Source organism: Podarcis pityusensis (assembly GCF_964106645.2).
Source record: "Podarcis pityusensis genome assembly, chromosome: 11".
Lineage (NCBI taxonomy): Eukaryota > Metazoa > Chordata > Lepidosauria > Squamata > Lacertidae > Podarcis > Podarcis pityusensis.
In genome coordinates, this window is record NC_138036.1 from 62634059 (window position 1) to 62651728 (window position 17670).

The 17670-nt window shown below is 45.5% G+C and overlaps 1 protein-coding gene across 7 annotated transcripts in view; it reads right to left on the minus strand.

Moving 5' to 3' along the window:
* The window catches only part of MAMDC2 (MAM domain containing 2), a 71433-nt gene extending 56000 nt beyond the window's left edge, over positions 1-15433 (minus strand). For 5 of the 7 annotated variants that reach the window (XM_080972647.1, XM_080972644.1, XM_080972649.1 and 2 more), the window contains exons 1-2: positions 15323-15433; positions 15102-15218 (exon numbers count right to left, since the gene is read on the minus strand). In XM_080972647.1, coding sequence (XP_080828773.1) covers positions 15102-15218; positions 15323-15353 — 148 coding nt within the window. In that variant the 5' untranslated portion in view covers positions 15354-15433. Of the gene's footprint in view, positions 1-12289; positions 12361-15101; positions 15219-15322 lie in introns of those variants that run through there. The other 2 variants (XM_080972645.1, XM_080972646.1) reach the window with 2 other exon arrangements.
* Between the last annotated feature and the right edge of the window lie 2237 nt (positions 15434-17670).

The following is a 17670-nucleotide window of genomic DNA, read 5'->3' on the forward strand; positions in this document are numbered from 1 at the left end:
TAGTTATTCTGGGCTGTGTTTCCTCTGCTGAATCATTTGCTCCAAATTCTTCAGGTCGAGAGGAGGAAAGGAGGTTTCTGGGGCATTTGGTTGATGCTTCAACTGACAGGTTTTTTGAGGACGTTATTGTTAACATCAACTTTTTTGTTTGAAGTGGGTGGAAGAAAGCCTGGGTCTTCCCCAGACCTTAATGCTGGTTTTATGTTAGTGACTTCCCTATGGGTATAAAAAAGGGAGGAGGAAGCCATTTCGAGACTTAACTTGGCTTTGCTATCCGCCATTTCATCTTGTCCTTGATCTACTACGCCTCTGCATGTATTTGAGATTTAAAGGGACATGCGCCAAAAGACAAATAGGAGAATTTAAACCAGCATAAAGAACACTTCCTGAAGAACCTCCAAGTCTCCAGTAAAGAAAATTTTTTGGTGACGCCAGACCTCTATAATACCACCCTCTAAGAGGACAAAGACTGTAAAAGGTAAAGATTGTAAAACTTTGTGTATAGCCTGATGTGTGATGCCTAATATCTGCTATTATACCCCAACGCCAGACCCGGTAACTTATTAACCCATCAGAGACTATCGGTGATCCTGTGCCTCATCCCTTTTTGAATAACATTAGTGTGGTGGACCCCAAGACCTTTCAAGCCTACAAAATGACAAACGGTGCAAAAAAAGGCGTGGCAACACCAGCGGAAAGGAGGTCGTCGAGGCAAGAGGATGCTAAGGAAAGTAAAGAAATTAAAGACTATAGCAGTCTGATGGCCGAAATAAGGAAAGAATTCAAAAATAATGAACAATATATTGAGAGAAAATTACTTGAGGTACAGGACACTTTGGATAAGAAATTGGAGGGAGTGGTGGGGGAATTGACAGGAAAGGTTAAAGATTTATCAGTAAGAACTAAGGTTTTGGAAGATTCAATGAAAAAGGTGCAAAAAGATACGAAAATTAGTAAGAAGGAGGTGGATAGAATTAGAGTAGAAGTTAAAGAGATAGAAAGAGTGCAGGAAGAGTTGTTGGACAATATGGCTATGACGCAAATGAGGCAAAATCAAACCAACCTAAAACTGAGGGGTGTACCAGAGACCCCAAATGAGAATATTAGATCTAAAATGATAAAAGAGCTGGCAACTTGGTTAAATAAGAGCGAGGAGGAGGTAAACTGTCATTTAGTAAATATTTTTCGAATAAGACCAAAATCAGACAGAGCCAGAAAGAAAAAGCTGCCAGGTGATGTAATTGTCATGTTCAACACTTTGGAAATAAGAAATGAAATACTGCAACAGAACCACATAAAAAGGTTATATATTGGAGGAAGCCCAATTATTATCTTTAGAGAAATTCCTTCGAGATTTCTTCGAAGGAGAGAGCCATACAAAAAATTAACAAACCAATTGAAGAAGAATGGGATATTGTATAGATGGGAGTTTCCCGAAGGCATTTCATTCTACTTTAAGGAAAAAAGGTTTAAATTAAGCACCAGTATTGAACTCCAAAAATTTGCGAGGAGATACGAGAAGGACCTGGGAAAAGTTGAAGGGGAGGTGGAAAGGGAGGAACGACAGAGAGACGAGGAGGGTGAAGGGAGTGAAGAAGAAGAAAAAGAGGAGAGCTTAACAGGAGAAGGAGAAGAACAAGAGGAGGAAAGCAAGGAACAGTAGTCTCTATTTAATCTAGTTAAATTAGCTAGAATAGTTTAATAGATGGCTTTAAAAACAATAAGCTGGAATGTGAATGGTTTGAACAATAAAAATAAGAGGAATCAGATTGCACATGTATTGTTGAAAAAGAATTGGGATTTAATTTGTCTTCAAGAAACGCATGTTATAGGAAAACACAAGAGAGTATTAAGTAATAAGAGATTGGGATTGGACTTTGTGACCTCCGACAAGGTTAAGAAAAGAGGGGTAGTAATTTATATAAAGGAAAAATATGACCCGCAATTACTGTACAAAGATGAACATGGGAGAGTAGTGGTGGTACAGATGGTGTTTCATGGAGAAAAAATAGTTGTGGTTGGAATATACGCCCCGAATGAGAAAAAATCAGCTTTCTTTTTGGAATTAGATAATATACTAATGGAATGGATGGACCAGAAAATGATATTGATGGGAGATTTTAATGGGGTGGTGACGCCGAATATGGATAGATTAACAAAAAGACAAGATGGGAAAGAAGGTAAACTACCACGATCTTTCTTCGACATGGTAAATAATTTGGGATTGACGGATGTTTGGAGGTTTAAAAACCCTACTGCAAAACAATTCACTTTTTTTTCAAATCCGAATCAGAGCTGGGGGAGGATAGACAGTATTTGGGTCTCGAGGGAATTGGTACAGAATTTAATTAAGTCTGAAATTTGGCCTCGAACTTTATCTGATCATAGTGCGGTTTCCATGGAGTTAAAAGGTAGAGAGGTTAAAACAGCCAGATGGAGAATGAATGAATATTTATTTAATGATCAAAGGATAGTAAATAAGGCTATAGAAACAATTGAAGAATACTTTAGGTGGAATTTAAATGGAGAAACTTCCATAGAGATGGTGTGGGACGCAGGAAAAGCGGTCATGAGGGGTTTTTTGATTCAGAAAAATACCCAATTAAGAAAAGAAAAAGAAAAAAAGAAAGAGCAGATTTTAACACAGATTATGGAAAATGAAAGAAAATTAACTGTTAACCCTAGTGAAGAGAGTTTAAAACAGAACTTAAAAATACTACAAGCTAAATTTGCTACAATAATTAACCAAGAGATAGAGTGGAAAATTAAGAGGATGAATCAAAAGAACTTTGAGTCCGCAAATAAGATAGGGAAATATCTAGCGTGGCAGTTGAGAGAAAGGAAGAAGTTGAGTACGATCAGTAAAATAAAAGAAGGAGATATGATTATGGAAGAACCAAAAGAAATAAAAAGAATATTCCAAAGATATTATAAGGATTTGTACAAAAGAGGAGAGGAAACAGAACAAGAAATAGATCAATTTCTGCAAAAACACCATCTGGAACAAATTGTAGAAGATGAAAGAGCAGCACTAGATGAGATAATAACACAGGAAGAGATAAAAAAGGCTATTAAAAAGATGAAAGCTGAGAAGGCGCCGGGACCGGACGGCCTTCCGGCCAAATATTATAAAATATTAATTAACCAAATATCACCAGTGCTGGGAGAGGTTATGAACAATATATTGAGAGAAGGAAAGATACCTAATACCTGGAAGGAAGCCTATGTTACATTGATCCCTAAAAAAGAGGTGGACACTATGGAAGTAAAGAACTATAGGCCAATCTCATTATTAAATAATGATTATAAGCTATTTGCAGACATAATGGCGGAAAGATTAAAGAAGGTCTTGATTAATAAAATTCATGGTGATCAAACAGGATTTCTCCCAGGGAGACAATTACGGGATAATGTAAGGAATTTGATTGACATTATTGAATACCTGGACATGAAAATAGACAGAAAAGCCGCACTGGTTTTCATAGACGCCGAAAAGGCATTTGACAATGTTTCCTGGAACTTCCTAAAGAAGGTTTTGGAAAGGATGGGAATTGGCGAAAAATTTAGAAGAGGCATAGAAGCAATATACAAAGAACAGAAAGCAAAGCTGGTGATAAATAATAATACAACAGAATATTTTAACATTTATAAAGGGACCAGACAAGGTTGCCCCCTGTCCCCCTTATTATTTATTGTAATTTTGGAAGTACTTAATAAGAGACTGAGGGAGGCAACAGAAGTGAAAGGAATTAGAGTAGGAAAGAAGGAATTCAAAATTAAAGCCTTTGCCGACGATATTGTTCTGACTTTGGAAGATCCACAAGATAGTGTAAAAGAAGCATTACAAAAAATTGAGGAATTTGGAGAGGTGGCAGGTTTTAAGGTAAACAAGAATAAAACTAAAATGCTGGTTAAAAATCTAACTAAGGAAGAAACGAAAGATCTAGAACAAAAAGTGGAAATCATGGTGGTGAAAAAAGTGAAATATTTGGGAGTGTGGATCACGGCAAAAAACATAAACCTATATAAAGATAATTATGAAGTTACATGGAAAAAAATAAAGAAAGATCTGGAAATATGGGGGAGGATGAAATTTTCCTTTTTAGGGAAGATAGCAGTGGTTAAAATGAATGTTTTGCCGAGGATGTTGTTTTTATTTCAAACTCTTCCAGTTATTAAAGGTTTAAAACAATGTAAAGAATGGCAGAGAACCCTGATGAAATTCATCTGGCAGGGGAAAAGACCAAGGATTAAAATGAAAATACTAACTGATAAAAAGGAAAGAGGAGGTTTTGCTCTCCCAGATTTGAGCCTATATTATGAAGCAGCATGCCTACTTTGGCTAAAAGATTGGATAAAATTGGAGAACAGAGACCTACTGGATTTAGAAGGTTTCAATAATCGGTATGGGTGGCACGCATATCTCTGGTACGAGAAGGTGAAAGTCCACAGGGCTTTCTTAAACCATATTTTCAGGGGACCAATATATCAGGTCTGGGAAAGAAATAAGAACCTTCTCGAAAGAAAAACACCATGGTGGATTTCACCAGTAGAGGTCTTAACAATAAAAAAAACCAACATGGAAGGGAAGACAGCCACCTACGAAGATTTGGTAAGAAAATCAGAACAAGGGCTTAAACTTAAACCGTATGAGGAAATAAAGGATCAATTCACCGGTTGGCTACAATATCATCAGGTGAATGATATGTTAAAACAAGATAAAAGAAAAATGGGCTTTGAGGACAAGAAATCAAAATTCAATATAGAAATAATAGAAGGCAAAAACAAAACATTGTCTAAATTATATGACATATTACTGGAATGGCATACAAAAGACGAGGAAGTCAAAGAGGCAATGATTAAATGGACAATTGACTTCGGTTATAACATCGAGTTTGAAAAGTGGTTGAAATTGTGGAATAGAGACATTAAATTTACGGCCTGTACGAGTTTGAGAGAAAATGTTTGGAAAATGCTCTATAGATGGTATCTTACGCCGGCAAAATTGGCTAAAATCTATAGATCAGAAAACAAGACATGCTGGAAATGTGGTGAAGTGGAGGGAGACCTCTACCATATGTGGTGGCAATGCAACAAGGTGAAGGTTTTTTGGGAAGCAATTTATAATGAACTTAAAAAAGTTTTTAAATATACTTTTCCCAAGAGACCTGAGGCCTTTTTGCTGGGAATAATGGGTAAGGAAATAAAAAATGAAGATAAAAAAATATTTCTCTATGCCACCACAGCCGCAAGAATTATGCTGGCACAAAACTGGAAAATAGAAACTATTCCTAACATAAGTGACTGGCAGGTCAAAATGATCAACTATGCCGAGCTAGATAGATTAACAGGCAGAATACGAGACCAAGACGACCAGAAATTTCAAAAAAATTGGAGTAAATTTTGGAAATATATTGGAACGGATATATAGGAGGAACTGGCGGTATTAGAAAAACTTTATCAGCTAATAACTATAAACTTTAATAAACTAATTACGCAACCCGGGATTTATTTGATACTTACCAAAAGGGTGAAGGGAAGTCAAAGGCTAAGGAGAGCCTAATGGTTATATTATTATTTTTTGTATGATTGTATGCTTTCTTTTTGTATAGTATGAAAATAGGATGAATAATTTATGTTAAAATGTTTATTTTTGTATTTGTTAGTTCTTTTTTCTTTTTTTTGTACAAATTCTGAATAAAAATTTACTTGCAAAAAAAAAAAAAAATAGGAGGAATTCAACATCATCTCTTTCAATCATTGTGTCAGGACTAGCTTTTCTGTTTCCCATACAGAACAATGGCCCTGCACACTATTTAGGGGGTTCCACTAGACCACTCAAGAGCTAATTTGGGGGGCATGCAGGGAGGAAGGGAGAAGCCCCATTGTACAAATGGAAGTCCTTGCACAGGCCTTCTGCTGACATGTACAGTTTCTGAGTCTTTTGAATGCATCTGCCCATTGGTTTTGAAACTGTGCTCCAGGGTACCCTGATGCCTTGGCAGCTATTCAGAGGCACATGAATTGATATGGACAAGGTTTATGGGAGGCAGCATGTTTGAAGACCACAGCATTAGACATTCTGTTCATTCTCCAAAGCAGATGGTGTGTAAAAACATAAATAAGGGGATAGCAGTAAAAGAAAGTTTTGACAATGGTGCTTCATTTTCTGTTATTTTTACCACCATGCACTAAGACCTCTTCATGCCTTCGTGACCATATAAGACAGCTGTAGTGAAAAGCCCTTTTTAAAATAGAAGTTAGAATCATAACAATCCTGACTTAACACTTAGTTTAAAATAAGCACTAAAGTAGCTATATTTAGGGAACAATCTGTTACTGATTTAAAAAAAAATACTCTGATGTTTCCATTCAATTGCATAAATACACTCTTATGAAAAATAATGAACCTGCAAAATATATATGGGAACAAATTCCTAAACTCCCATTAACATTACTATGACCTGACATGTGTTATTTGTAATCCACATAACTTAAAATAAATCATATAACTAACCTAAGTGCATTCAAATAAATAAGACTAAGCTGGTTTATATTAAAGTGTACCAGTTCAAGTGAAAAATTCATGTAACCATAATTTTCACATAATCACAAAGAACATTTTTACCATTTTATAATTAACCCAGCACTTTAAATGTACAGAGTGCTTACTAACCCAGATGCTATTCATCTCCATTATAAGCTTGTGGAGGCAATAATAAGGGCCCAAATCCATCTGGCATTAGACACATTGTCTTCAAGGTGCTTTTACAAACTCCCAGTCCAAAGGGCCAGATTTGAATCAAAATTCTGAATCAGAACTTGGGGATATAGAGGGACTTTTAACCATTTAACTCATCCAGATTGGGCCCCCTAGGTGGGAACTGAGGATGAACCAAGGATATGACAAACCTACTAAAGCTAGCAAAGATTTTAAACTAGGACTCCCCCTGACATGGAACCATTAAGAATACTGGTGGTTCCCCCCCCCCCATATTTTCTTTCAATACAAGGAAAGCAGTCTGTAATAAAAGTCATGTACTATTGATGGAATTCAATGGCTCATTTAGGTATAGTGCACATATTAGAGTAACTACATGGGCATCACTTTCAAATTGCTCTACAGAAAGATTAATATTTTTAATATGATTAAATAGTACATCCAATGGTCAAGAAGGCAGTTTCTACACATGTTGTAGAGAGAAGTGAGTGGTAGATGGAGCTCATCAACCTGGAAAGTAGTTCATCTGGGAGAAGGACAACTCTGATCCCCACCCTCCACTGCCTTGGGGGATATTTTTGGGAGAGGAAAAGGCCAAGGAGTAAATCCTACACAAATCTTGAGTGGGGTCCCTAAGACAGTTGGATGGGACCTTGTATGCCTCTTTCTGGCAACTCCTGCAGCTAAGGTGGTGCCAAATGTATTGCTCTGCTTTCCTTTGGACCAAGCCTCTTGCCAGGCTGCACGAGGAGGGTCTTGTCATCTGGGCAACCCAGGACCTCCAGACACACTGCCCAGGCCTGTGTCCTGGGGAGGTCACTTGGGTGCTGCTAACACAAAGGTTTGACTTCACTCCTGGAGGTGCTATCGTATACCCTTGACCGAAGAACGGTACACTCCTTCTATCTGGGATGGTCGTCCTCTTCCACCGAGCGCGCAGCTTCGGGAGGGACGCACATGGAGCGGTGAGGGAGGAAGGGGACACCCGCCTAGCCAGCCAGATCAGCCGAATCAACCCTGGCGATCAATGGGGTGACAGATGTCGCAGCCAGATCGCCCTCACATCCACTCCTGGAGGTGCCCTCCATTGTCTCTTGAGACAGACAGAAGCCAACAACAACAAATGTATTATTATTTCTTGTTTTATTCTGGGACTCAGGACTTCTCAGACTATGCATGTACCACTTTACATGCCAAACTGGGCATGTGTTGGTCCCGGGGGGGTTAACGTGAGGCGTGGACAAAATCTGGTCCTGGGCCGAGGGTCTGGAGGCTGTCCACCAAGGGGGAAGCGGGGTCCAAAGCAAGAAGCCGGGGGTGGTCGGGAACTCCGGAAAAACAGGTCTGGGTGCTGGCAGAAACCGGTTTCCAACGTCGTTGCTCCCTCAACCTGGGACTGGGCTGACTGGCCTTTATCTCCTCTGAGGCCTAGGGTGGTCCCGGCCCACAGGTGACCCGCCTCCCCTGGCCTTAAGGCGAGCACTCCTCCTGAGAGCACTTAGTTCCCTCCGCCTCTCTGCCCTGAGCCTCTGTAGCTCAGGAGAGGCTGGAGGGTTACTGGACCCAGGAGCAGTTTCACCTTCCCCTGACAGGGCTGGGAGAGGCGCACCTGCAGGCAATGGGTCCTCAATCACCTCCGGAGCCAGAGTGGATACATCTGGTGTCTGCTCCTGAGGACCCGGCACAGGTGCAGGCCCTTCAGATTCAAGCCCCTGCCCCGGCTCAGCCAGCCCTGGAGGCGGGGACTCCTGTGCAGGCTGGGACTCCTCAGGTTCAGCTTCTGAATCAGATTCCCAGGCCATCACAGGGCAGCTGCTCTGGTTGCCATTGCTTATCTTCTTGGCGGGAGGTCTCAGCTAATTCATCTCTCCTCATCTGTGGGCCTCTGGAAGGTGAAATGTTTTAAAATTGCCACTTCCACTCAGGACAGTTATTACTTTAGCCATTTGATCAATGAGGTGGACAGAAGGCAGCTGGGGTTCAGCAGAGCAGCTCAGTTTCTATCTTGGCTTATTGACAAATTTGCAGAGGACGGGGAAGGTGCTGCTCTGGTAGAGGGAATCATAGGGAATCTTTCTAGGCACATGTGCTGATGGCTTGGTGCTATGAAAGTATTTTTTTAAAATAATGGATTAATCTATTAAAAACCAAATGATTAATCAAGTCAAATTTATTTCATCGACTTGATCAGATTAGTTGCTACTTAAAATCCTATGACTTTAAACCAAAAGGTCATTTATGTGAACGTTACAAGTTCTGGGAAGGGGAAAGCATATTCATCATCATCATTTCATATCTGTAAACACAGTATTGTTCCCAAACATCTGGCTAGCAACAGCAGGAATACTTTCAATGTGCTGTATCGAGTCCATCATGCACTGACTTCACAAAGCAACCTAGATAATTTTTCTACCTTTGTGACCTGGTTCTGAAATAAACGTGGTCCAACATCCAGCACTCATTGCTCAGCTTCTAAATTTTGGTTTTGCATCAACTATTACTGCCATCAAAATAGGCAGATTACAAGAAAGGACTTTGATGCTACTGGGAATCTCCTAGTTTTAGTTATAGTTTATTTATTTAGAAATATTTTATCCCACTTTTCATCATCACTGATCCCATGGTGGTGTACAAATGTATTATGGGAAAACAAACAAACATAAAGGCATAATGCATGGGAGAAGCAGAACCAATACTCGATTCAATTAAAATGCATAAAACCATAAAATGCTATAGATGGTTCTATAAAATCACAATACTTAAAAGTCTGGGGAAATACCATACTTTTCCATGTATAAGACTAGGTTCTTTTACTCAAAAAGAAGGTTTAAAAAGTGGGGGCGTCTTCTACACAGGTAGTGGGTAGGGGTGATGGGTGATTGGTTGCAGCCGCGAGCTGGCAATTTGTAGTGTGATTGGTGGCTGCGGCAAGGGTTGCTTTGCATTGGCTGTGGGAAATTGGTGTGTGATTGGTTGCTGTGTCAAGGGCTGCTGAGGAATGGCCAAAAAATAAAAAAAGCTCAACAACTTTGGGCCATTTTCTGAAATTGCAGTTCCCCAAAATAGGGGGCGTGTTATACACAGAAAAGTATGGTAATTACTGTATTGGCCTGAATATAAGCCTCACTCCCCCCACCCCCCAATTCCAACCATGAAAAGTTAAAGTGCAGCTTATATTCGAGACCTTATGGTATGCAACCAGGAGCGCGGGACAAACAGTGCCAGGAGAGTGGCAAAGCGGCGCCTGCCCCTTGCGTAGTCCCCCTTCCTCTCCCCCAAGGCCAGGAAGGGAGAGAGCGAGAAAGGTGAAAGGCCTCCGGCAACACAGCTCGGCTCCCCCTGAGCCCCCGGGTTGCGGGCGGCTATGGCACAAGCTGCTTTGGCTTCCTCTTTAGCCCCACGCAGGGGACGCGGGTGGACCTGTGGGTTAAACCACAGAGCCTAGGGCTTGCCGATCAGAAGGTCGGCAGTTCGAATCCCCGCAACGGGGTGAGCTCCTGTTGCTCGGTCCCTGCTCCTGCCAACCTAGCAGTTCGAAAGCACGTCAAAGTGCAAGTAGATAAATAGGTACCGCTCCAGCGGGAAGGTAAACGGCGTTTCCGTGTCTGCTCTGGTCCGCCAGAAGCGGCTTAGTCATGCTGGCCACATGACCCGGAAGCTGTACGCCGGCTCCCTCGGCCAATAAAGTGAGATGAGCGCCGCAACCCCAGAGTCGGTCACGACTGGACCTAATGGTCAGGGGTACCTTTACCTTTACCTTTAGCCCCACGCAACCTCTCCCTGCCGGGAGAGGCTGCGTGGAGCTAAAGAAACCACAGCCCCGTGCAGCCTCTCCCTGCCGGAAGGGTTGCGTGCGGCTATGGCACAAGCCAAGGCAGCCAGCGGGATGGATCCTGCTCGCTGCTTTGGCTTCCTCTTTAGCCCCACACGATCTCTCCCTGCCAGGAGAGGCTGCGCAGGGCTAAAGAAGCCATAGCCCCATGCAGCCTCTCCCTGCCAGAGGGGTTGCGCGCGGCTATGGAACAAGCCAAGGCAGTCAGCGGGATGGATCACGCTGGCTGTTTTGGCTTCCTCTTTAGCCCCACGCAACCTCTCCCTGCCAGAGGGGTTGCGCGCGGCTATGGCACAAGCCTGCATTCGCTCCATAGGACGCATACACATTTCCCCTCAATTTTTGGAGGGGAAAAACTGCATCCAATAGAGCGAAAAATACGGTACTCAGAAACTTCAGAGGAAATAATCATGCCCTCCTAGGTTTCATGATACAGAGGCAAGGGAGTGTGGCTGCATAAGGAGCTTACAGATGAGCTGAGAATTAAGAAGGGCATTATTAGACGCCTGCTTCTTGGGAGGAAAGCAATGACAAACCTAGACAGCATCTTAAAAGCAGAGACATCACCTTGCCAACAAAGGTCCGTATAGTAAAAGCTATGGTTTTCCCAGTAGTGATGTATGGGAGTGAGAGCTGGACCATAAAGAAGGCTGATTGCCGAAGAATGGATGCTTTTGACTTATGGTGCTGGAGAAGACTCTTGAGAGTCCCATGGACTGCAAGAAGATCAAACCTCTCCATTCTGAAGGAAATCAGCCCTGAGTGCTCACTGAAAGGACAGATCGTGAAACTGAGGCTCCAATACTTTGGCCACCTCATGAGAAGAGAAGACTCCCTGGAAAAGACCCTGATGTTGGGAAAGATGGAGGGCGCAAAGAGAAGGGGACAACAGAGGACGAGATGGTGGGACAGTGTTCTCGAAGCTACCAGCATGAGTTTGACCAAACTGCGGGAGGCAGTGGAAGACAGGAGTGCCTGGTGTGCTCTGGTCCACGCGGTCACGAAGAGTCAGACATGACTAAACGACTAAACAACAACATTATTATTACTATTATTACTGGCCAATGGATCCAGATTTGTATCTATAAATTCATCAGCATAAAGCAACAGCTGGGCTCAGCTTTGTCTCCAGAAGCTATTCACCAGTGCCAGCCAGAGCTTAAATTTGCAAAACTAAACATGTCAAATAGCAGCACTCCAGAATAATTATACCAATATGCTTAGCAAGAATTTCAAGCATTAAAGGTAGTTTGCAACTCTACAATTCTATGATCCTGTTCTCACAGTGGCTGTCCGGATGCCTGTGAGAAACCAGTGAGCAGAATGGCCTATCTTCATTTCGTAACAGACCCTCCCTCGCCTTGCCCCATAGGTGGCTCAGGCACCTGACCACAGGAAAGCGAACCCTTCTATGGTCAGAGGGTAGCCGCTGTATCGGTCACGGGCAACTTTGAAATGCAGGTCGCAATTATATGTATCAATGGCCACCAGCGACTCATCAAAGTTGCACTATAGCACTTGTGGAGAATTTGAAAATAAAACCCTTAGATAATTTTTTCTCAAGTAATTATATTGTGGTCCAAACAACAGAGGTGACAAGAGATACTTTAGGAGATTGAGGGTAGGGTTGTTCTGAGTGAAATGAATAAAAAGTGAGGCCAGAAGGTTGGTCAGTCAGAGACACAGAGTTCAAGGAAGATCAAAATCCAGGCATCTGTTAGCTGTAAAAAGCTGACCTAAAGACATTGTGGTATCCTCAGAGAGTGGCAACTAATTTAGCCTTTTCTGTTCTGAATCTTCAGCAGTTTGATCTGACCATTTATGTCCCTTCTTTTTCTCTTTTGGCTAGAGAAATGGAATAAATAAATGGCTTGCACCAGGTTTTTAAAATAAAAAATACATTAATTTATGAGGGATCTACTTGAACTGTCCTTAAAATAAAGTACAATAAATGTCTGAAACAGTACAATACAAGTGCATCGATTCAGAGCAATCCCATGTCAGTCTCTAGAACAGAGCTGGGGAAGCCCAGGCCTAAGGGCAAAATGCAGCCTTCCAGACCTCCCTCCCTGTCTCTGGGACCAGCCGTGTTGCGTCGCTCGCTGGTGCCTGGGGCAGCGTACACACACACGCTGGGCAGGTGTGGGACACAGAGGGTGAACAGAACCCCCCGTGCCAGCCCAGCCCTTGCCACCGGAGCCTAGAGGGGCGGCGGGGCACTGCCAGCCTGTCCGCACAGCGAGGAGCCCATCTCTCCCCCAACGCTGGCCAGGCAGCCCTCCAGTGAGGGGCCTGGGGACACAGAGGTGAGGCCAGACTGGGCTCTGGGGCCCAGAGACCCCCAGAACCAGGTGGGGCAGGGTAGGACAGGAATCCCTGTGTGTGGGCGCCTGGCTTGCGCTCCCTAAAAGTTGTGTGCCCGGGGCTATGGCCCCTGAGCCCCCACTACGGTCCTGCCTGGGTCTCTCTTCAGGCCATGCCCTCTCCTCAACCTCCACCGCCCGTTCCACATCCTCCAGGAGTCTTCTTGCCTGGCTATGATGTGTCCCCCTTGCATGGCAGGGAGCTGTACTAAGTAACCCTCAGGATCACTTCCAACTCTACCGTTCTATGATTCCAAGTTAACACCTTGTGTGCCTGGATTTGGGGGGGGGGGTATAAAAAAGGCTGCAAGAATTACATATAGGAACTTACTTAGCACAGAAAGGAAAGATTGATGCTTGCTGTCCCTCTGCCTCAGCCCACCACTGCCATGTGCCCCCAAATCGTTGCCCATTCCGGGGGGAATATGGCTCTCGGGTTGAAAAGGATTCTGCATCTTCTCAAGCATGAGAGGCTATGGAGCCCCTGACATGCTTGGTGGGGGGCTGCCCACAGAAGAGCAGTAGCGGCCAGTATGGTGGGGCACACTCTTCTGACCCTGGCGTTGCCATAGCTTGCCTCAGGTGTGGGGAACCTTTAGCCCTCCAGAGCTTGCGGAACTGCATCTCTCATCAGCCCCAGGAAGCATAGCCAGTGGCCAGGGATGCTAGGAAGGGTACCTCTGCAACATTTGAAGGGCCAGAGGCTCCCCACACCTGGCCTACCTGGATGGTACTGAGGAGGAGGAGCCAGGGCCATGTGGATGCGCTGACAGAGCCAACTTGGTTTTCCCACTGGCTCTGCCAAACAGCCCAAACTTCACCACCACCCTGCCCCTCCACAGCAGACAACAACACTTTTGTAGCAGTCAGGTTGCATAACACTTTCAAAAACAGTGGTACCTCGGATTACAGACGCTTCAGGTTACAGACTCCGCTAACCCAGAAATAGTACCTCGCGTTAAGAACTTTGCTTCAGGATGAAAACAGAAATTGTGCGGCGGCAGCAGGAGGCCCCATTAGCTAAAGTGGTACCTCAGGTTAAGAACAGTTTCAAGTTAAGAATGGACCTCCAGAACGAATTAAGTTCTTAACCTGAGGTACCACTGTAGAAAGTTAAAAGCTTTAGATCTCATGGAATGTTTTCAACAAAATGGTTCCTCCCACCCCAGACAATTGCTTCTCATCCTTTTTGGATGCTAGGTTGTTATGTAATAATAATAATAATAATAATATATACCCCGCCCATCTGGCTGGGTTTCACCAGCCACTCTTGTATTTGGAGCAGGGCCTTTTCACTGGTAGCTCCAGGCTTTCCCTGGAAACAGGTTTCAAAAAGCAGAAACACTCATTCCACCTAGCTTTTGGGTATACATTTTTTTCTGGAGAGTACTGGTGGTATTTTTTCTGCTGCTTTTATTTTTCTCTGTTTGGATTTTAGGATGTTTTGTTGGTTTCACTTTGTGTGTATGTATGTCATAAATAATCTTTTATTCTGCAAAGCATTTTCACCCTTTTCAGACATTTGAAAGGGACTTCTAAAAAAGCATTAGCTAGATGCCAATGTGCACACAGTAACCTTTCCCTCCCAGTTGAAGGAAACCCTGCTTATGTGCATCTGCGCATGCACTAGTCTCCCTTTCCAAATGATGCAAATTGTGCATTGACTGGAGGGGGGAGCACAGCTGACATGAATCTACACTTTCCCCCTTTTTTTCTTTTTTCTGCATCACTTTACTTGTTTATAGGTAATTCAAATTATTTCAGCAAAATATTAATACCCCCCCCAAAAAAATGTATGTCAGTGTCTGGAGCAGTCCTGGGTGCTCCTTCATGTGTTTTGTACTGAACAACTAAAGAGGGCTTTTGAAAACTTTCTTTAAACTTTTTAAACAAGCCTTACAGCAGACTAGTGCTGTGAAGTTCCCAAAGCATTTTCGTTAGGCTAGCCCTTGGATGGGATCTAGTCTGCGCTCTTCTTGTATGGCTTAACCAGAGCTGCAGGGGTCTTCCCCGGGGAAGCTGCCAGGGGGTCCCCGAGGCGCCTTGGAGCGGCTGCGAGAAGCCTGCTTTCTCGCCGGCTTCGACCAGACGTCTCTTCTCGGAGGCTTCGCAACGGTCCCTTCCTCTGCCATCTTGGAGCCGGAGAGGCAGAGCGGGAGCCGGGAGCCGGGAGCATCTTCCTTACCTTCCTCGCTCAGGGTCCACGGCAGGGTCGCCGGCTCGGACGCGTAGCCACAGGCGCTGCCGTCGAAGGCGCACGAGCCGGCGGGCGGGAGGCGCAGGGCTCCGGAGACGCGCAGGGCTGCGGGGACAAAGCGAGCGCGCTCAGTCGGCGGGAGGAGCCCGGAGAAGCCCCAGCTCGGCCCGGGGGAGAGCGGCGGCGGCGGCTCTCTCGCACCTGCTTACCTTGCACCGCGAGGAGACCCAGCAGCAGCATCGCGTCCCTCGGAGGAAGGAGAGGCGGCGGCGGCGAGGAAAGGCTGGCCCGCCCCGAGGGGGAAGCGGCGTTAAAAGGCCGGCGGGGGCGGAGGAGGGAAGAGGGCTGAGCTTGGCTCGGCGGCGGCGGCGGGAGGAGGAAGGCGGCCCGCCAGCCCAGCAGCTGCTGCCCGGCCGGCGGCGAGGCGGAGAGGCGCCCGCCCAGGGACGGAGGCCCGGCCCAGGTCTCCCTGGGGGCTGCGCAGCGCCAGGGGAAGGGCGAGCCCCGCGGCCGGAGTCCAGCTGCCTGTCCAGCACGCCTGCCCCAGAAGTGGAGGGTCGACGCGGGGCTGGGAATGGCAGCACTTCCCGGCCGGGCGGGCGGGGGCTCGGAGGACTTGCAGCCGCTTGGCCTGCGCCTCTGCGGGGCGGGAGGGGGGGGCTTCCACGCCACTTCATGGGGCCGCTTGTTCCAGAGCATCATCTCGGTTTCATGCCTTTCTTTTCAACCTTTGTAGAGTCTGCTATGTACTGAAGTTCTCACCCTGGGCCAGCAGGGGGATACTGTAGATAGTTTTCACTCAGGTCCACATATGCAAATAAGGGATTGAAAGTGACGTTCAGTGATTGGATAGTTACAGAAAATGGTTACTGTTGCTTTGTAGTTGAGCTCTATATAAGCAGGCTGGCTGAACCCTTCAGTTCAGTTCTGTTCTGGCCTGTGAATAAACAAGAGCTGTTTGAAGAATCGCTGTGTCGTCTGCTATGTTCACCCACAACTTAACACTGGCGACGAAGGTGGGATCGATGGACATCAGAGCACAGCCAGATGCGGCCATCCTCTGAACTGAGCTGAATCACTGAGCTGAATCATTGAGTGAAATCACTGAACAGAACCAATTCGGAGTTGACTGTTCTGGCTAGAGTACTGTCTTCCAGCCATCGCCCTTCACGCCGGCATCGGAATCATGGCTTCACTTGTGCCTCTACTGCCATTTGCGCCAGCCTCTGAATCATGGGACTCCTACCTCGCTCGGTTTGACTGCTACCTCCAAGCCAACGAGCTGCCGGAAGTGTTCGAGGAGCGTAAGCGGGGCCTATTCCTCAGCCTCTGTGGGCCTGAGGTGTTCGAGACGGCCCGAGCATTGGTTGCGCCTCAAGCAGTCCAGGCAGCGCCATGGGACACGATTCAAGAGAAGCTCCGGAACCACTATGCGCCAAACCCGTCCAAGCCGACTCGGCCCCGAACACACTGATCAGATGCTTGGAAGCTGTGGCTGGATGGTTTCGTGGGAGCCGATTGAAACTAAATCCTTCAAAGACAGAGGTCCTCTGGCTGGGTCGGGATGGCATGGGGATGAGGGACCAACTCCCTTCTCTTGCGGGGGCCCAATTAGTGCCATTGCCTTCCGTTAAGAGTTTGGGTGTAATCCTTGACGCCTCCCTTTCCAGGGAGGCGCAGGTTACAACAACAGACAAGGCGACATTTTTCCACCTTCGCTGCATCAAGCAGTTGGTCCCTTACCTTTCCCGCCCCGACCTGGCCACAGTGATCCATGCAACAGTCATCTCCAGGCTTGACTACTGTAATTCGCTCTACGCGGGGCTGCCCTTAAAGCTGACCCAGAAACTCCAGAGGGTGCAGAATGCTGCAGCGAGGCTCCTCCCGGGGTCTCTGCCATGGGAGCATATTCACCCAGTGCTTTTCAAACTGCACTGGCTCCCGGTAGAGTACAGGGTCAGATTTAAGGTGCTGCTTTTGACCTTTAAAGCCCTTCATGGCCTAGGACCCTTGTACCTACGGGACCGCTTCTCCTGGTATGCTCCACGGAAAGCCTCAAGGTTCATAAATAGCAACACCCTAGTGGTCCCGGGCCCTAAGGAAGTTAGATTGGCTTCAACCAGAGCCAGGGCCTTCTCAACACAGGCTCCGGCCTGGTGGAACGCTCTGCCTCATGAGACCAGGGCCCTGCAGGATCTGATTTCTTTCCGCAGGGGCCTGTAAGACAGAGTTGTTCCACCTGGCCTTTGGCTTGGAGCCAATTTGATTCCCTCCCTCTCTTTCTTTTTTCCTTTCCTCTCCTCCTGCGATGAGGCTACATTTTAATATTTTAATATTTCAATATTTTAATGTTGTATTTTAATTTTGTTTTTAAGTTGTATTCATTCAACTTGTTTTTATTATTGCTTGTAAGCCGCTCTGAGCCCGGCCTTGGCTGGGGAGGGCGGGGTATAAATAAAAATTATTATTATTATTATTAAGATTGCTGCCCGCCATGCATTCTACCACCGGAACCAGGCAGAGGGGGAGTCAATTAACAACTACACTGCTGCCCTCC